This window comes from Neopsephotus bourkii, unplaced genomic scaffold (assembly GCF_033783945.1).
Source record: "Neopsephotus bourkii isolate Nb327-2 ecotype Australia unplaced genomic scaffold, CSIRO-AGI_Nbou_v1 NB_1433, whole genome shotgun sequence".
Lineage (NCBI taxonomy): Eukaryota > Metazoa > Chordata > Aves > Psittaciformes > Psittacidae > Neopsephotus > Neopsephotus bourkii.
The window spans coordinates 1,636,688-1,656,522 of NW_026901910.1; the positions used below are offsets into that span (position 1 = coordinate 1,636,688).

General features: G+C 40.6%; 3 protein-coding genes across 6 annotated transcripts in view; 1 reads left to right on the forward strand and 2 right to left on the reverse strand.

Annotated features, from left to right (window-relative positions):
- The window catches only part of LOC133220355 (succinate dehydrogenase [ubiquinone] cytochrome b small subunit, mitochondrial-like), a 37,811-nt gene extending 18,134 nt beyond the window's left edge, over nucleotides 1–19,677 (reverse strand). Inside the window, exons 1-4 of one of the 2 annotated variants that reach the window (XM_061368368.1) lie at nucleotides 19,549–19,677; nucleotides 19,367–19,471; nucleotides 17,214–17,358; nucleotides 14,691–15,376 (exon numbers count right to left, since the gene is read on the reverse strand). In XM_061368368.1, coding sequence (XP_061224352.1) covers nucleotides 15,211–15,376; nucleotides 17,214–17,358; nucleotides 19,367–19,471; nucleotides 19,549–19,606 — 474 coding nt within the window. In that variant the 5' untranslated portion in view covers nucleotides 19,607–19,677 and the 3' untranslated portion in view covers nucleotides 14,691–15,210. Of the gene's footprint in view, nucleotides 1–14,690; nucleotides 15,377–17,213; nucleotides 17,359–19,366; nucleotides 19,472–19,548 lie in introns of those variants that run through there. The other variant, XM_061368367.1, reaches the window with a different exon arrangement.
- Nucleotides 3,145–4,890, reverse strand: TEX12 (testis expressed 12). Of its 3 annotated transcripts, none has more exons than XM_061368350.1 (5): nucleotides 4,556–4,890; nucleotides 4,409–4,474; nucleotides 3,805–3,916; nucleotides 3,646–3,697; nucleotides 3,145–3,387 (listed from the first exon to the last, which is right to left on the reverse strand). In XM_061368350.1, the coding sequence occupies exons 2-5, from the start codon at nucleotides 4,466–4,468 to the stop codon at nucleotides 3,228–3,230; spliced, it is 384 nt and encodes a 127-aa protein (XP_061224334.1). In that variant the 5' UTR covers nucleotides 4,469–4,474; nucleotides 4,556–4,890; the 3' UTR covers nucleotides 3,145–3,227. The 3 variants fall into 3 exon arrangements, with proteins under 3 accessions (XP_061224334.1, XP_061224335.1, XP_061224333.1); XM_061368351.1 differs by having other exon boundaries at nucleotides 3,145–3,372; nucleotides 4,569–4,889; XM_061368349.1 differs by having other exon boundaries at nucleotides 4,569–4,889.
- Nucleotides 4,631–13,245, forward strand: IL18 (interleukin 18). The gene is made up of 8 exons (XM_061368224.1): nucleotides 4,631–4,707; nucleotides 4,920–5,054; nucleotides 7,869–8,091; nucleotides 10,282–10,357; nucleotides 11,204–11,212; nucleotides 11,737–11,874; nucleotides 12,575–12,720; nucleotides 12,850–13,245. Exons 1-8 carry the CDS (start codon nucleotides 4,631–4,633, stop codon nucleotides 13,063–13,065), a joined length of 1,020 nt encoding a protein of 339 aa, XP_061224208.1. The 3' UTR covers nucleotides 13,066–13,245.
- Nucleotides 19,678–19,835: the final 158 nt, after the last annotated feature.

Consider the following 19,835-nt stretch of genomic DNA (forward strand, 5'->3'; position numbering starts at 1 on the left):
AAATCCATTCAGATTTTTTTTTTTTAGATTTTTGGTTTTAGATTTTAGAAAAATTCTGCTACTGATCTGTCATCTTAGACGTTCTTATTAACTTGCTAAGGCACTGCAGCTTAAAGACCAGGAGGAAAGGCTTAAAGAAAACATAGTGACCAGCTGAGCTTTGCTGATCAGATTTGGGAGCTTTAAAGCCAATTAATTTTCTGTTCAAACCTCCTTCAGTAAAACTGGAAAGCGGATCCTGATGGCATTGGTGACAGTTTGATTTCATGTGTACTCATTCCTCAGAGACAGAACGAACTTCCAGTTTCACATAAGGAGAGAGTACAAGACTTGGTTTGCTTCTCCCAAGACATACCAAAATACCCAAGAGAAGCAATCAGTGCAGAAACATCACTAGCAGGGTAGACAAATTGTCAATGAATAGGAAAACAGTAACATTTTATTTTCTAATTGTTTAGAAGAAAAACACTGCATAATGGCTATTCCTATATATATTGATGTTGAGCGGAACACTGAAAGGCTGTCAACACAAAAAAAACACATACACAAACCAACCCCACACTGCATTTTCTTACAGCAAAGTAATTATGGAAGGTTCCCTTTTAAAAGGGAAGGGGCTTATGTATGAAAGCAACCAGTAAGGGGATATTTCCATATCTGAAGTATTTTTTAACTTCAAATGAGACTGGTTTATTTTAAATAAAACTTTCTGAACTTACATGTCAAGTTGGCGCTTTATAAAACTACATATTTTATTTATTTTAGTTGATCAATATTTATCAGCAGCAAACATTGTTTTATGCAGCAAACATGTTTTATGCAGCAAAACCAGGAGCTTTGGTGCTCTTAGCAATTTCAAAACAATTTCTTAATACACCTATTTCAGAATCTTACAAAGCTTTGAATGACTTCCCTTTAATAAGCATAAGGACACTGTTCATAACCTCAGCCAGGTTACTGTGGCCATGCTTGCTGACTTGACTTTCAGTGCCTCTTCAAAATCTAAAATCTTCTTGCTACCACAGAGATCCCGCTCTAAATTATAACATCTAATGACAACCAACTGTATAAGAAATCCCTGTAAAAAACCAAGAGTCATCATTTAGAGAGGTATGTCTTGAATTTAACTGCACCTGCATGCCAGACTAAGCAGTTCTTCCTTTGTCTATGAAGTATAGTTTTAGTAAGTTTTATCGGATTAAGTTTTTAAATGGAGCAAACTGCTGCAAGAGTAACCCTGTATGTCTGTACCCTCTTGATGCCTAAGGGAAGAAACTTAGTTTATGTCATCCACTAGTTTTCTAAGTTCTGCTTCTTAATAATACTTCATACTAGAACTGAAGGTCTTCAACTGGGATATATTAGCTAATAAACTAAATCTAAGTTATCTAAATACTGGTGATATAAAAAGATTGCATAATTTTCACAAGCATAAACAGATAAAATGTAGCCGGCTTCTGACTCTGACAACAGGCAGACATTTAAGTCATGAAATTCATGTATTTTTCCTTTAAAGACTTACATAAATAATTATAGGTAAATTTCTAAATTGAGACACTTCACAGATGACAATTTAAAATGGCTTTTTGTCATCATTATAGATGATCACAGATTTTAGAAAAACTTAGCAAAATATTCTAGAAAATTAAACTTCCAAAATATTTTTCTCCCACTTTCTTCTTTTAAAGAGCATTACCAAGACTGATTACAAGACGAGATGTGATTATTAGGAAAAAGGAAGAGACTGGAAAATATGGTGTAGATTAGTGAAGTGATTTTTCTGAAAGTCGTTAGATGCTAAAGATACAGATAGGCACCTTATGGGATTTTCAAAAATTCCTAAGCATCTAAGGCGCTTACATGCTTAGGCACTTTGAAAATCCTACTAAGTACATATCTGCATCTTTAGGCATCTAAATACCTAGTAAAATCTCACCCTAGATGTCAGTTTCTCTCCTTAATTGCTTTAAATACTACCAGTTTGTCAGGTAGCACATTTGCTTGTGGCTTTTACCTAATAAAAAGGGGGAAAGAAGGATTAAGTCTGAAAGAATTTAAACAGAAAATTAATACACAGTACTGGGGTAAAGATATATCTTATGCTAGCAACAGGACTATCCAGCACTTTTCTTTATTACATTAGCCTCACAATTTGTACTAATTATGCTTTGTACATTTTATGTTTTATCTTTATTAACAGAGTCAAATGACAAGAAAGAAAAAGAGCTCACAAAAACTACAGAAGCCTCCTTAAATAAACTGGATATACTGCAAACAATACTGATGTATTTAAATAACAAAATAAAAGAGCAATGTAGTTTGAGATTATTTTAAGATTATCTAGTTATTTATTGACATTACCAGCAAAGTTTTGATGATGTGCTTTGATGTTTATATCAAAAGGGCTTCGGTTTCATTCGAAATCTCTAGAAGTATTAAAATATATTTTCAAGTTAAGACTTCATAGTTCTTTATAGATTTCCCAGAGTAGTATTCTTAACAGAGTTTCCCTATTTCTAGATGATTTCTTGAATTTATTTATATATTGAGACAAAATGGAAATAAGGTTGCAAGTACATTCTACTAAGATTTTAGCACCAAAACAGTTTCTAAAGTAGAAAAAAAAACCCCACCAAAAAAGTAAACAAAAAACCCACAGAAAATTGCTAATATAAAATAATCTGAAGTCCTGCTTACATCACAAAATTCTATGTTTTGTAGAAGTGTTTCTACACTATATTCTAGAGCAAAAGAGTGGTTGTGACAATAAAAGAAAACAATCATCTTTAGCAGTGACATTAGAAATACCATGGCTGCTCCTGAATTCAGGTGTATTGAAAATCCACAGCCTTAAAGCCAAGCCATGCAAAATTTATTCTGCTTTCTTTTTCAAATGCTTCCACTATTGTTTAGTAATAGAATCACAGGGACAGCCTAAGCAAAGGATCAACAACTAAGGAAAGATGGTTTAATGTGTAGAATCCCTTGGAGCCATAGGATTTAAAATGGGTATTTAGTATTGTCTTATACTCATTACCATTACCCTCTGTGTTGAATCTGCTTATTTAAATTGGTGCTCAAGTTGCTGAAAGTTTCCTGAACTGCTGGAAATATTTACATAGGACATTTACGAAACACACATCATAGCACTCATCATAGTTTGTATTTTAATACATAAAATATACTACAAATTTTGCTCTGCATTTCTGCAGTCTGATAACGTCCATTTAGCTTTGCAGACTATTTGCGATCACAATGAACCTCTGTTTCAGACTCTCCCGTTTCTGTTTTAAGTGGTTTTCTATGGTCCTCGCTTCTTTTAAGATTCCATCAAGTTCTTGGACATATGAAGCATCCATCGCTGCTCTCTCACTTAATTGAAAAAATCTGTAGTTAAAATCAGTTAATGCCATTAACATTCTCAATTCCTAGAACTGCTTTTATGCTTTTCTTAAAAACAAGTTGCCTATCAATACTCGGTTTCCGTCCAAATTAGTTCTCTGTTGTAACAGAAACCAGCATTTTTCTGCCAAAATCTGTGTTTAATGGTTTTCAGTGCTAATTTCTCTAAACTGCACCCACAGTAATCAATCTTATCTAGAGAAGTTAGAAAAGTGCTGTACAAACAGGACAAAGTCAACTTGCCTTAAAATGTGAGCATATTTTGATAACAAGTTTGTAATTTCCTTGTTCATCTCTGTTAAAAGAAAAAAGAGTAATTTTATTTAAACCTTTGTATGAATTTTCATCTCAGCATTAAATCAGGTGACCACATAGTTACTTTCTGTTTATTTTATACATCACCATTTAAAACTTTTTCCAGTTGTTCAGGTTTGCAAAGGGACTGTGAGCCCTCCAAAAGAGCCGAATCTGTTTTGTCAAGGGACGACAACTCAGGATTTTCTGAGGCTTCATTCTAATAATAGAGCACAAAAAAAAAAAAAACAAAACACCAAAAACCAACAGGTTCTAGGATTTAAAACAAGATCAGCACAGGTAGAGTTTAACTGAGGGAAAAAAGGGATCTTGTAAGGCTGTTTTCAGACACCATCCATTGTAAAGAGGCACAGCATCTATGGGAGTGGGTGGGAAGTGCCAGCTTGGTCAATAAAAACTGGTGTACTTCAGAAGCTTATTCTCTAGAAGTCCTGCATAACAGTGTTGTAGTGCATACCCAATTTCATTGCTCTTCAAACACTAAGAGAAACTGCATGGCTTGCATACACAAGAAAGTCATACGTGTTTCTGCTAACCTACATAAACCAACATGGAGCTCTTTGCCCTCTCTCAGGGTGAAAGAAACCCATTGTAATGCCTGTGAAGGCCATGGGACTGGGGGGGTCTTGTCCTGCTGCCCCGGGGCCAGAAGGTGGTCCAGGTCCACCCTCCCTCACACAGCACAGCTCACCTCCATCTCTTTTTTACGTTTACTTCTACTCTCATCAGGCTTTTGAGTGTTGCTTGTCATCGTTGCCTGGTCAGAAGTATAACGTTGTATTTGGTAAATGGTTACTTGAGCGTCTGGAAATCATATCTATAGAAAAATGCATAAAACCTGTAACCAGCACCTCTTTAAGCTCCTCTGCAAAGATGCTCTCCTCCTCACTGGAGGCAGGTAGAGCTTCCAAGCATGGCGAGAGAACGGATCAGAGCTGAAGACAAGCTGGTCCGAGTGCCAGGCTGGCCCGGGCCGAGGCGCTCCCAAGGGTGCTGAAGGGTGCTGAAGGTCGGCCTCAAGCTGCTTAGGCCGATTCTGCCTTGTCCAAACCCGGCCTGTCCCTCCCTCCCTCCCTGTTCTCCCTATGCTTCCCCAGTACCCACCACCCTTAAGTACACGGGGGCACCCCCTCCGCCCCGGAAGCCTCCCCCCCTCCCCGGACCTCTCTCCTCACGGTTAACGGTCCTCGCGGCCGTTAAAGGCCGGCGCAGGGCAGGGGGGCCGCGGTGGGCCAGTTGCGGGCGCTGCCCCGGCCGCTGAGGCAACTGGAGCCTGCCCTGGCGCCGGGCCCCGGCCGCCTGCGGCCGCGCTGTGCTCGGGGCGGCTCCCGGGGAGGGTGGGTACAGGCCGCGCTGGGGCTCGGGCAGCCGGGCCCACCTGGGGAAGGCCAGCGGAGGAGAACAAGGCTCCCCGCTAAAACGTTTCCTGATGCAGAGGTCCCAGGAAGCAGCTTTCCATCCCAGCTAAAGCATGAGACTACCTGTCGCTGAAGTGTTGCCCTGTCCACTCAGTTCCAGTCATATCTTCAAGCATCTGTGACTGGTTCACAATGTGAATCACTGGAACATTTTGGAATGACAGTCAATGGAACCGTTTCAAAAGGCAAGCCATCAATTAGCAAAATATGAAAGACTACTGTCACTAAAATAAGTTAAGGTCACTAAAATTAGTCAACTGCCAAGATCAACTTTTTTTTTTTCTCTATACAATGGAACATAAGACTTCATTTTCCTTATGCTGTGCTTCACTTCTGTAAATAAACTGTATTTGGTTTCCCCAAGAAATGACTTGAGTCAGATTACACGATGAGGTGGCTTGCTTACAACAGGAAGAAACTAAACACAATGATTCTGATGAGCTCTCCTAGTAATACACTTAATGTTGTCAGCCAAAAATAGTACATGCTATGCCAAGTTATGACTTTCCAAAATCCTCTCGTTTGTTTTTGGTTTTCAACTTTAATTTCTGGGTTTAAGAGCAGAAAGGGTCTTAACGTTACATATGCTACCCAGATAGGCTCTGAAAGTCAAAACGCGGGACAAGAAATTAAACCACTAAAAGAACAAGAACTAAATATTTCCCCAAAGTAGAAACAGTATGCTGCCATGGCCAAGTTCATTTCATTCTCAACAATTGTACAGATATTCATGTTACTGCTGTATGTTACATTAGGGTGAGGCTGCTTGTTTTAGTTCAGAAAGACCAAGAGGCAATTTGATTGTACTTCACAGGAAGGAACTATTTGTTACAAAACAGTTACCAAGAAAAAGCACAGAAATGGGAGACCAGAGCCAGAAGCCAGTTAAATTTAGAAAGATTTCCCCCCACACTTCCCCATAAGAACTAACCATTAAAATAAAGTACCAAAAGGAATGGTAGGATTACAGTTGCTGCATACTGAAATCAGCCAGATCTAGGTGTTTAAATCAGATTTTTATATCTCTCTGGTATACAGGTTTAAGTAAACACAACTCCACACATGTACTGAACGCCATGTAACAAAACAGGAAGCTGAAAGGGGATGATGTAATATTGCTGGCTGGAATTCAATCAGTGTAAGTGGGTGTCTGTAAATAGCAATATAGATTTCTTATCTGAAAGCAATAGCTGCCATAAATGTACTGTTCTTTGCTTATCTCTCATAAACAGGAGGTTTTACTCTGTCGCTGGATTTCTCTGGGGTGTTTTGTTTTGGTTTTTTGTTTTTCATTCTTCTGAATCATTTTCATTAGTTTCAGGAGCTTTAAAGAAAGAAGATAAATTTCTGCAGCACACAGTTTTTGTCTGCACATGTGAGTGAAATACAACACTCCTTGTGGTAGAGCAGCCTTAAATCCACAGTTATTAGTACAATGGACAGTACTTTTATTTGTAAGATTATTTGTTCAGGTGAGCTTGAAAGATGTACCTTAGACCTCAAAATTACCTTCCTGGATTTATCATACTGACAGTAATGCACTCCTTACAGATACGTGTTACACCTACCCTCTATCCCCAGCAACAGTAATAGGTGTGCAGACAGGTGAGAAAACATCTTATGGTCTTAGGTTTTATCTTGGTTAAGCAATTTGAGAGGGGTTGTTTTTTGTTTGATTTGGTTTTTCACACAGCCCAGTATTAAAACTTGAGACTCTTCAATTTACCCATTGAGCTACACAGTTGAATACGCGAATGCCTTGCTAATCAACATTATAAACAGAAAATGGATGCACCAAGCTTCTAGTTAACACTGCCAAGTTTTACAAATGATACAAAACATTGGTCGATTATTCATTCCCGAGTTGATCTACCTGGTACTTCATGGCCCTAGTTGTCCCATCACTACACAGTTTGCCATCACTGCAATTTCTACTGTATTAAGCACTCCACAAACACCAACGGCAGTACTTACTTCCAAAAAGCATCACAGAACTGCAGCAATTGAGTGCAACACCTATTGCTGTTTTATTTATTTGCAATTAATACATGCCTGGGAAACAACTTACAGCTGGTAAAATAGGACCCATCTATTAATGGTGTTTCAACTGTGTGGCACAGATTTTGGTTGTGTTTCCCTGAGAGGAACCTAAATTCCTCCCTTGAAGCTATTTACATATAAAGGGATGGAAAACAATTTGAGGGTCTTCCAGCAGATACCAATGGTATATTCTTTGGTGGTGTTCTTATGGAGAGCTAGATACATGCAATGTGTTTTCAATGCTAAACGGGTTTCCCCCAACGGGACCCAATGTTTACAGGCAGTTTGCAAGTGTGGGGAAAAGAGGAAGCCTACGTCCTGATGGCTAGTACCCGGTTCTCCGGCTCCCAAAGACTTCATGGACCAAGCGAGCCGGCTGCAATCCGCTGGTGTAGAAACGTGTTCTCTGTCGACATCTGTGTGAGCTAAGGGAGTCGCAAAAAGCTTCCTTTGTAACCTCAAGATGTGCATGATTTGCTTTCTCCACCCCGGAGGGGAAGTGCTGCTGAATAACTGCAGACGTAGCCAGATATCTGGGGAACCAGTCCAAAACTTTCCCTGCAGTTCGTTCGGTCGGCTTATTTTGTAGCACCGTGTTGCAAGCCGCTACAAAATCCCCCTCGCTAGGACCGCTCTGACAGCAGAGATCTGTTTCCTCCCCGTTCGTATGAACGCATGAAGGTGACACGGCAGTGACGCTTGCCTGGGCAAAGCCTTCGTGTCCCGACCGGGCTGGACACGCAGGCGAGCGGCTTTTGGCTTCGTCGCCCGAGGGAACGAGAGCGAGGAACGGGCCGGCGTCGCCCGAAGGGTGGGCTCCGGCTGCAGGAGCATACACCGGTGGTCCCCGCCCCTCCTCCGGCTGCGCTCGCCCTTCCGTCTCGCATCCTTCAGCCGCAGCCCGCCGAGGAGCGAGGTAAGGATCACCGCTGCCCCTCTGCCTTCTCCCCCGGGGTGCAGCGGCAGCGGCAGGGGCAGGAAGGGGGAACTCTGTCTGGGAGCCGGCTCCTAGCCCTCAGCTCTAAACTCTGGGAGGAGCCCTGCCCGGGCAACGCGCCGCATCCCTCGATTAAGAGCATCGGGCGGAGGGCTGTGCACCGCTGCCTCCTTGGGCAGGGTGCGCCGCTCTGCGAGGGAGGAGATAATCCTAAATCATTTGCTACTAATGAACAACACTACTGTGTGGGATCGGCAACTGTTCCTTTCTTGTGGCTGCAGCAAGCGGCAGAGCCTTGCCCTCCCCTTGGGTTGGCATCCCTGATGGGCTCCGCTCCAATACAGGCGCCGAGTGGAGGACGACCCGCCGGGACGGGCCCGGCTCCTTTTCTTCCCTGCGGCGCAAGTTATTACACAGTACCTCGAACAGTCAGCTAAAAGCTCCTTTTTAGCTTACAAATGTGCTTGGTAAAAGATGTAACCGTCTTTTACTACACATCGGGGGAAGAAGTTTAGTCGGCTTATGTTTCCCACACTAAACCAAGGGCCACCTTCTCCTTTAATCATGTATTGGTAAGTCTTGCCTATGTCTTCTCTGCAGTCTAGGCCAAAGTAATCCTACACTTCTTGGTTTACTTCACTAGATATGAGGCATGCACTCTTATGATAATGTTATATTTAATTTCAAAGGCTTCAGTATGCATGTTTGGAAACAAAGATGCAGTCCTCTGCTATGAACCTGTCTGTTCTGCACAGACCATCTAGAACTATAGACCATATAAAAATGGGAGGAGAAAAAAGCACTCTCAATACATTCTTCAAAGTGCTCTACTAGAGGGACAAGGAAACAAATCACTGTGATTTCCCTACCCCAATCCCTAAGGTAGAAGAGTGCTTTTTTATTTAAGTTGCCATTGTTTCTTGTTCTGTACAGTAAGTCTATTCTAAATGGTGAAAAAGAGCCTTAGAAGTAAGCTTTGCACAATAATATCCCAGTGCTGGACACAGGTCTTCCCACTGTTTAGCTAGCTTTAACAGTTTAACAGTTACTACATTTATTACTTCTGTGGCTAGTGCAAGGGGAAAGAATGCCTTGACAGTAGGATTGATTCCTAGTCTAGACTACTTACAAAAATACCTTTTCTAAAAACATAAATAAACCAGGGAAGAACACCCATACACAGAAAGCATTTTAGGAAAATGAACAAAAAACAAGATACAGACCTAAAGGAAACAGGAAGTGCAACCTGCATTTCACAAAATTAGTGGCATAGGACATTTTAGAACTGTTTACTGCCAGAGAATAACTAAATTCTTTGCTACATCTTTCTCTTTCATATTATAATTCCCTTTGTTCCTATTCTCATTTTTCTTTACAGGTAGGAGATACTATTTTTAATGTTGAAGATTACATCATCATAATCACTATCAGTTTTAAAATAAAACTAATTGAGTGCTTATTTCTTAGAATTATTCTTTCCAGTGGCAACCATCCCAACGGCAATACAGTTGCTGAAATACCAGACTTTACTGTTTAATTCTAGTCAATACAGGTATTCTTCTACAGGAACTTCTATAGGAACAAATTCCAGCTCCAGATACAAAAAACACAGCCCTTTCCAAGGACCAGTCTAAGGTGGACTAAGTTAGGGGGTTTTTGGAAGTTCTGTCTTTTATGAAGGGAACCTGTAAAGATAAGTCTGTATAAGTTTAATACTTTTATTGCTTAATGGTCAGTAACAGGGTGCTTAATCCAGTTTTAGTTACTTTCCCATTTGCAAATTAGAAACAGAAAATCAAATGACTATGCAATAGTAAGACAACTTCTTCAGACACAAGAGAAAATAACTGATTTGATAAAGTATGTTCATGGAGCTACACATGATCATTCTCATAGAAAGAGAAAATGGTAGTGAGTTATTATTTACTCCTGTGTAACGTTGTGTAAAAATGAAAAGTTCTGTAAAATAACAGAACCTGAAGGATGCTCTAAGTTATTCTGAATAATGATAAAATCAACAGGAGACCAATTATTTGAAAAAGCAGTTTAACAGCTAGTGAAACAGGCTAGCTCTACTATAGTATTGTGCACTAGAAGAGAACTAGCTCAAGAAGTCCCGTGCTTTATAGATTAAGCAGCATTGTTCTTAACTGAATCCTCTCCATATGTTTTTGTAGAGTGAAGATGAACGAAAAGACTGTGTGTGCAGTACAACTTGGAGAAAATTTCTGCCTCTATTTTGCAGGTAATTACTACCCACTGCTGGGAGAGACACACTGTGTCTTCTTTCTGCATGGAAGATTAAAACCTGATGCACAATTCAGTCCCTTCCTTGGGCTGGCATCCCTGTTTTTGTGGAATCCTGTTTTTTCCCCCTTGTTACCCAAGCGATTCTCAAATCACTTTCAATCCCCACCCTCTTAGAGGAACAATTCTTAGATTATGGAGCCAGGTTGTTCACTTCAAGAAGAATTTGAGACAGTTGTCCCAGTGTATTAACAGGTCAGTCTGAAATATTGCTAGCCAAGTACCTGAGTCAGTGGAATATTTGGTGCTTCATATAGTATGTTCCTGTAAAGGACACTCAGAAGGGTTGGAATACTGTGGGGTGGACTTGGAAAAAGTGGCGACTTCCTATCTCATACGATAATTAGAAATCAGTCTGTTCTTTTAAAGCCATTTGCAATGATTGTTTCTTGTCCTTTTGCTCACTTAGAATAAAGGTGCTGACAAAACAAAAAATTTATACACCATTTATTCCTTGGTTATAAGCTTAAACTGACCTGAGCTGCTCACCCTTAAGTAACCCTAAAATATTCTACATACCTCTTGGTTTGGTGGTAACTCCAGTTCTCAAATGACTAGCAGTTTCATCATCCTGTTGAGTTTGTTATGCTCACGAATAAAACACACTCTGTAGTTAGAACAGCTCAGCTTGGTGAGTTAGTGATACTGGGAAGTACAACTGGAAACGTGTAGGTGGCTGGCTGCCAGTCTTGCAGAACAAAACTGGGTAGAATGGTTTCTTTTGTGGGGGCAGAAGTTAATGGTGTTTTTTCTTTCCTTTTTTCATTGCTCACTTGGAACCAAGATGATGATGGTAAGATGAAAGCTCATAACTTACTAACTTCATTATCAATTTTATGTGAACTAAGCTGCTTACACTTACTAACCCATAAATCTTTACTGTGCCTGAGAGAGCAAGTTTTCAAACTGATCATGTCTACTGTAAAAGTGAGCACTACAGCTTGCAGTCTCCTTTTGAAGCCAAAGTTCCTATTTCTTCCTAAGGTACAGAAGGACCTTTTAATGAAATTCTAATTGTGGGGTGAGAGAACTGTTGCTTCTGAACTCTCATTAACAGATATGGTAGCTTCTCTTGCTCACATATATATATATATATATATCATACATATATATATACAGTCTGCTGTATTCTGGGAAATCCTGAAAAGCCAGAGGTAGGAAGAATGACATGGCCTCAGTTTTGTTTGAGATTGCCATTCTAAGAACTTGTTTCACCTCGTATTTTAATGACAAGATTAAGCCTGTAGCAAACTGTTAAGAACTGAGGTAGACTCCTCAGATAAAATATGTGACTCTCTACCCTTAACATTTCTACAGGGCTGGAGTGCGATGCCCTCTGTAAGGAAAAAACTCTCCACCGAGTCCTTCGAAATGTAAATAGCCAGTTGCTTGTGGTTCGACCAGATTTAAACATGGCAGCTTTTGAAGATGTGACAGATCAGGAGATGAAATCTGGTAGACCATTGTTCAAATATTTACTATAACCGTTGCACTACGGCTTAATTCTAGATGTGCTTTTGTTCTTAGTGCTCACTCACTCAATGGTGAGAGAGTAAAGACTTAAAATTCATTTTGAATAATAAAGCTAAGAGAGCTGTTTTTTTTGGTTAAATGTGATCACAAACTAAGCTTTTAATGTCTTTGGGGGGGGGCGTGTATGTTGGATTACCAGAAAAAAAAATGCAGAAACATTTCTAGGTTTAAACAGATTAAACAGAGTACTGAAAGCTCTTGCTTTCTTCTAACAGTAGTAAACACAATACTTGTGGTTTTGGCTTTGACTTGGGGTGGGAGAGCTCAGCAATTCAGAACTGTATTTGCTGAACATACATATACAGATATAATCTGATTTACAGATGACTATTTACAAATCTAATTTTCACTTTATGCATGCACGTAAAAGGGTTTGAACATCCTAGCCGTGCTAACTGGCAAGTTCACATGCCTTCTTACAAATCCAAAATCTCAGTTACTGAATGAGTGCAGAAACTCAAATATATGCTACCAGCAGTGTAAAAAATTCAGTCTTGGCTCTCCTGACAGAAAAGTATCCTGAGAAGACACCAGTTGACAGTGAAATGGTAAGACATAATACAGTTAAGTTGTTGCCACTCTCTCCTGAGCAAACTGCTAATAATAAACAATTTCTATTTAGGCAAGGGAATGCACTTCAACATTCACTATTACAAAACTACTACACCTTCAGCAGGGATGCCTGTTGCATTCAGCGTCCAGGTAGAAGATAAAAATTATTACATGTGTTGTGAGAAGGAATGTGGAAAAACGACAGTTCGATTTAGAGTAAGTATCATCTTTCCATACATTCTGTATGTGTAAGTAGGCAAAATGAAGAATTCAAACATCAGTGAGCTGAAACAAAACTGCTCAGGTCTTCTGCTGGGACTAACCCATTCCCTTTTTCTTCCTCAGGAAGGAGAAGTTCCCAAAGACATTCCTGGTGAAAGTAACATAATCTTTTTCAAAAAGACATTTACATCCTGTAGCTACAGAGCATTTAAGTTTGAATACTCACTAGAACAAGGAATGTTCTTGGCCTTTGAGAAAGAAGGCTACTTAAGAAAATTAATTCTGAAAAAGCTGTCAAGAGAAGATGAAGTGGACGAAACCATGAAGATAAGTTTCTAACTTCGGTCAGAATGAAAGTCATAACCTATGACATACTGTAACAGTCTTAAAATATAGTCTGACTTTTTATTAAAGAAGTATTATTTCCTTATCTGAGGCAAGCCAGTTTTATGTTTTTCCCTACCCTAAGTCAGTACAAAAACAAGTATCTTGTAAAGGAAAAGAGACTCAAATCCTTGCAAAAAGCAGCAGAATGTTTTCCAGTCAGAAGAGTATTACACATGGAGGAAACAAGAATGTGCATGCCTGTATAGTCCTGTATGGTTTGATCCCTCAACCCTTAACCACTTGTTGATCAAACAGCTTTTTAATTAGGTGACTCATAGATGAGATATACCTATTTTGGGGAGAGAAAACCACTTAAAATAACAGATTTCATAAGCAGACCATGCACGGGGCCAATGAACACTCCCTTACATCCAGATTATTTCCTGAGCATCTTTATCAATCCGTTACACAGAGGTGACATTCTCACCTCCAACTGAAGCAGAAACAACAACTTTTCACTTACTGGAAGTCTTTGCTTAAAAAAACTTACCCGAACAATTAAAGTTCTAATAAAGATGTTTGTCCTCAGAGGGGCCAAGGAAAAAATGCGTTTATGTAAGGGGGCTTACATAAAAGTTAACAATAAATTACAGGTTAGTGATGAAATTACATGAAACAAACATTTGTCCACAATACCACATAGAGATGCATCTTGTGTTTGGTCTCAAAAGAGGAGTTGTCAAACACTTTCTACAATACTTGCTCACTGTACAGAGCTACTTACCCGTGACTCATACATGTGCATCTTCCTCACTATGACAAAAGAGTGTTACCATTGCTATCTAAATCAGACCACATCAAACAGAAGCAACCACCTCAATTCTGACCACAAGATTAGCAAAAGTGGCCAGCTGCACGCTGTTTCCTGTGGTTACCTAAGAAAACACATAAATAACAATTCCAAACCAAATTAAACAAAAATAAACAAAAACCCCTCAAATCAGAAAGTCGTGTAGAATCCAAACAGTAATTCATTCTGTTTATTGCATAATCAGACTGACAGTAACACCACATTTCCTCCTACGATTCACAGAACCACAGAAGTCCTATGAGAATGTGGAAACAGTTAATCTCTTCTTACTACTATGAAAGTTTAAAAAGAGAAGTTAAAGTCCAGAATACCATTTCCCCCCCTTAAATTCTCTAAAACGTAAAGACATAGAAAAGAACACTTCGTCAGTTTCACGTCAAGCAGAAAGGGTATGTTTGGTGTCTTTTCAGTCACACAGGAAAATGTGTACCAGTGTTTATCTAGAAAACTAACCTCTCCCAACTGCTGTACATGAACACACACATCCCTGGGAAACTATGAAAGCCCAATGCTGTTTATGGCTCATAACATTAATCTGCAAGTCAATTTTGTATTTTCTAATGGACATTAACTCTGTACTAAGTCACCTGTGTTTTGTTTTATAACATCAAAATGAAGTAATGCAGAGTGGCAGTATGAACAGTAATGTAACAATATGAATTAGTATTTGAAATTGATTTTAGGAAAAAGAAAAGCAGTAACTATCTGCAGAGAAAACATTTTAAGTAACTCAGAAGTAGCAAAAAATGTCCAGAAGCACACACAATTTCTGTAAATTTTTTATTGTATGGATTAAGAAAAAAATAGTCCCTTTTCTGTATGAAGTCTCAGGGTCCAAAGAGTTACAGTGTGCCTTACATACAGTTCAGTTGTTGTGACGTCAGAAATAACAGTTTAATTTTCCACAAGCCAAGTTAATTTTACAAAGTAGGAAACCAAACAAGAGTTGTTTTAGAAAAACACTCATTAAAGCTACCGTTACAAGGAAAGTTACCTTCAGTGATATAAGTCTGCCACTGATGTAACTAATCCCTCCCAATCTACAGTGCAGCTTAAATCAACTCACTCTCACCTGGAGTTCATCCACTTTAAATTTACTTTTTCTTTTCTAACATCTTTACTGCTGTTGGTATTTATTTCTAAAAGTCTAGTTCTGAAGTTGCTGCAGTATGTACACACTATGGATCCTTGGTTACCAATTTGTTTCGCATTAAACATGTTGACAGAAATATGATGAAGCAGAGGCAGCAGTGAACAATCATGTTTGTCAGGGACTTCATCACTTCTTAGAGGCTCCACAGCATAGCAACAGCCTTGCAGATACCAACATCATGATAGTTAAAGTAGCAGAGGCCAGCAAAGGTAATGGCCGACAGTACATACAGACCCGTATTTGCCAGTTTAATAGGTGTATCTCCATGGACGTAGTCAGTTATAACCTGTCCAAGACCCCTACAGAACAAGAAGAAAAAAGATGGAATCAGGAAAGCACATTCCTTAATGAAATTCACTCCATTATTCTATTTAAAAAAAATACACGTTGGCTCAGAGGTTTCTTAATGATACTGAGGAAACACAGCTCTTTCAGATAACAGAATCTGCAGAATTTGCCTCCAAGAAACACTGGGAAGCTTGTCAGACTTTCTAGGACTGAAGAAAAGGAACCAAAGGAAATATCCCTCTTGCTTCATCAGCAAGGTGTTGTTCTAGGACCAGTCACAAATACACAGAAGACTCCAGGATGTGTATTTAGATTAAAAAATAGTTGCAACAAAAAAAATTAGGATACTTTGATTATTTTTTTCTACATCTGACTGACTACAAGTAAACTCTCATCCAGGTTTAGGCTATCCAGCAACAGGAAGACAGAGGATGCTATTAAACTAACACGGTAGTTCTCTTGTACTATTTTGTACAAGTTCTCTTGTACAAAAGGACAATTGTATTTGCTTTGTGCAATGACAGATGTCAACCTGGTTAAAAAGAGATCCATATTTAATGCAACAATTTTTTTCCTAAGATTTTGCCTTGGTCTGACCTGAAACTGAAGGATTTGTGTCCCACAGATAAAGAAAACACACTAGTGATGTAGTAAAATTCAAAGTCCTGTTGCAGCAGATGTCACTGCAAGTGAGCACTGAGCTCAGTTTCACTTAGATGGGGCTCTAATACCATAGTCAAAAGCAAGAAAAGAGTCACAAGGAACCCCTAGATACACAGAACAGAAGCCTGATGTGGAAGCAGTAGAAAGGCAACTACTCTCAAACTACTACAGCTATTTTTACAACTGGACAGTAGAATAAAGTCATGAGTGAAACCAGCCCTTACCCACACTTCAAGCCTTCAAAAGGGTGGATAAATAAATCATAGTCAACTTAGGATTCACAAGCTGCCCTTCAACTGTACTGTTGATAAGGGATTTTCATAAGATCTTCATATGGCAGAATAAGACTGAGCCATGCTAAGACTTTTCAGAAAAAGTGGTGTGTGACTTTACAACACACTCATTAATTCACAAAAGCCCTCATGGGAAAAGAGCAGTGTCCCCAAGAACAAGGAAGAGAATTGGTGAGAAACAGCTGATGTGCAGTAGACACACAACAGTGAGGCTTCACCAAAAATGGTACAAGATAAACACAGCTCAGGTATCTTGAGTAAGTCTACTCATAGGTTAGTGTTTGGACTGATAACCACCTAAATACCTAAAGCACTATTTCAAACCCACGACAATACTTTAGGACAAGATTTCCTAAGCAAAAAGGTAGCAACAGGTGAAAGAAGACACCTCAGAAACATACACAATACTCCTCTGCAGTTTCTGTTCAGCTATAAGGATTGCCTGATCTGTAAGGCAATAAAATTAACATTCATGGCAAGCATTACCTTTTAAAGATATTCTAGCCCTATGAAAGTAGAAGGGAATTTTCCTACATCGTAACACCTTTAGGTGTAACTTCTACAAGATTAAAATGTCAAGATTCTACATAGCCAGTGGCAAGAAAGCCCTCTTAAGTAAGACGCTGCGTAGAGCACTGAAGAATGTTTATGGATTTTTCTGTAGTAATATCTATCCTGCCTTCTGACTGAGAGGAAGAGTGGCAAAGGAAGACCAAGGTATGACTAGTCTTGTCAAAGACCATGACTGTCGCAGAACTTCTGAGAGTAAGGTATTTAACACTAGATCAGGAAATGAGCCAATAGACTTACTATCATACACAGATTTAAGACTTAAGGAGTCATCTTGACTATTGGACTTTACTCTTAATTCTGAAGAACCTATTGTGCTTACCAGTGGCCATGGAGAGTAAGGGCTGCAGCCAGTGAATAGTCCATGGCTGGTCCAGGATACAGGTAGGCTGCAGGAAGGAGACCCAGCAAAAGGACACTGACAGCTCGCTCACCTGTCCAGTGCAAAGACGCAGCCCTGGAACTGCCTGCAAGAAGAGGTATTTTTCAGTGCAGAGCTCCTGTTCGAAGTGCTGTAACCTTAAAACCAGATTCCTCATCCTGATCAGCACCACACAGCTAGGCATCTTCTCTCATCTGATTACTAACCTTCCATCCAAGCAACACCTAGGTGACTTTGAATTACTGCTACAAGATACATATATGTATCTTTTACCCTGTCAAAAAGGTCAAACACTCCTCTCTTGGCTGCTGTTAAAAAACAAAGCTTCTTTTAGTACAAAAGAATAGAAGCTCAACATGGAAAGTCAAAATAAGCACCAGTCCTACTTTCACAACCTGCAGTTCAGGACTAAGGTCCAAGTCTACCATCACAGGAAAGAAGCATCTCTGAAGACAATGCCTTTTTGTCTGGTGCATTTCCTTACTGTTACACACTATTTACTGCTCCCAACCTTTGAGAAATAGCTTCCAGAACCAAATATACACAACTGCAAATTCCAGTGAAAGGCACATCATGATAGCTCTGTGCACAGGTCCGCCCAGGAACGAATGGTGCTATTTTAAACTGTAAATAGCAGATTAAACTTCTGGGACCATCACAGTGATATATGGCCTAGAAGTAGCCTGAACGATTTCAGTCCTCCACTGACACTAGCTACAATTCGAACCATGTAATAGATGACTCCAGAAATAGAAATGCCAGTTAAGGAGCTCTGTGATCAACTCTTATTTTTCAGAAGCATGCAGATATTCGGGGGGGGGGGGAATAAATAAAAATCAAAACATCTACAAGTTTCTGGGGCAAACCAAAACCCCAGCATCATAAGCAATACTCTGAACCAGAATGAACCATCAGCCCAGGCTAAAAACATCAAGAATTGACTCTGTGAAATTACCCTTATAACATAATACCACCCCAAGTGCTTACCTAACACACAGATATTACCCATCCATCTAAACCAAAATGCAAATGTCTTTCTTTGGTTTTGCAAAGACAGAGAATTTATAAAAGTGACAAAAGGAAAGCAAAGGACCTGAAACAACATGAAAGGGACCTAGGCAGGCTGCAAGCTTTTGGCCAAGAACACTTCACAGCACATGCAGGAAGTCTGTGGTTAATATGAAGTCCAGAATAGAAATAAAGGAAATGGCTTAGTTCTGTTTAAGCCAATTACAAGCATTTCTTCATCTCTTCCACTTCCAAGTTGCATTATAAAGGCTACAAAACATCCGTAACCACTGCTCACAACATTTCTCATATTTTAACTGTGCAGCTGACAGGCCGGAAGCTAGTCTTGGCACAGTTATCTTTCACAATCTCTGTGTTGCCTTAACACATGGAGAGAGAAAAAAACAATCTAAGGACTACTCTCTGCCTGCACATTATACTTCTCAGAATTAACCTCAGTGGATCAGAAGCTCTGCTGTTCAAAAGAGAACTCACAATTGCAATGTTTACATATTATTGCTGCTACTGAACATTGAATGTTAAGCCTTCTGTTTTCTTTAAAAATCTTTCAATCTTTTCTCCACACTCAAAAAAAAAAAAAAAAAAAATCAAAACCCATCATCTTTGCTATAAGCAGAGATTTACTTTTAACATTCAGCTAGTATCTCCTACTTAAGGACTTGCAGCATTCACATACTTGACACTGACACTGCACAGGTCAGTTTCAAATCCAACCAGTTATCGTCACATATACCTTTTTTTAAATCAGACCTGGGCAGAGAGCAAACCAACAGCCGTACCATCAGACTGAAAACAGTACTGTTGAACGCGATGGCAACACATTCTGGTAACAGCAGTAACCCTACCTCACCCGAGGAAAACTCCTGCGCCATGGGTCGGGTTTTTCTGCCCTTGGTTACTCACACTTGCCATTTAAAATCTCCGACCTGGCTCAAAGAACCGGCACGCCCAGACGTGGGTGTAACGGGCACATGAAAAACGCGCTGGAGGACAGGTGAATAACGGCCACGGAGAAGATGTGGCTCCCCCCCCCCCCCGCGGACAAACCCACACACGGGACGTACCGTGGCCCTGCTGGGGGGAACTGTGGCTCTGTCGGGCCGGAACGCTCCGATCGGCGAAGGCCGCTAGGACGGCGGGGCGGCGGCCAAGGGTCCTCCCGAGGAGAGCTGCGGAGACAACGGGGACGGGGAGGGTCAGGCGGGGCGCAGGGGCGGCAGGCGCGGGCTCGCGGGCCGGCACTCACCCATCTGGGCGCCGCGGGGCCGCGCCAGCCCCGCCCGCAGCAGCACCAGCGCCGCCATCGTCCCCAGCCAGCCCAAGGGCACCGCGCTCCGGAGACGGAAGTCGCTCCGGGGCCGCAACCCTTCCGCTTCCGGGTTGGCGGCTGGTGCTCAGAGGTGGGGCAGCCGCGTCCCTCAGGCAGCCGGGAGGGGAGTTGCGCCTGCGGCCCCCGGGTACCCGCAACAGGGCCAGCGGGCGCGCTGTGGACATGCTTGGTTGTACCCAAACCCACAGCAGTGGCCACAGCGA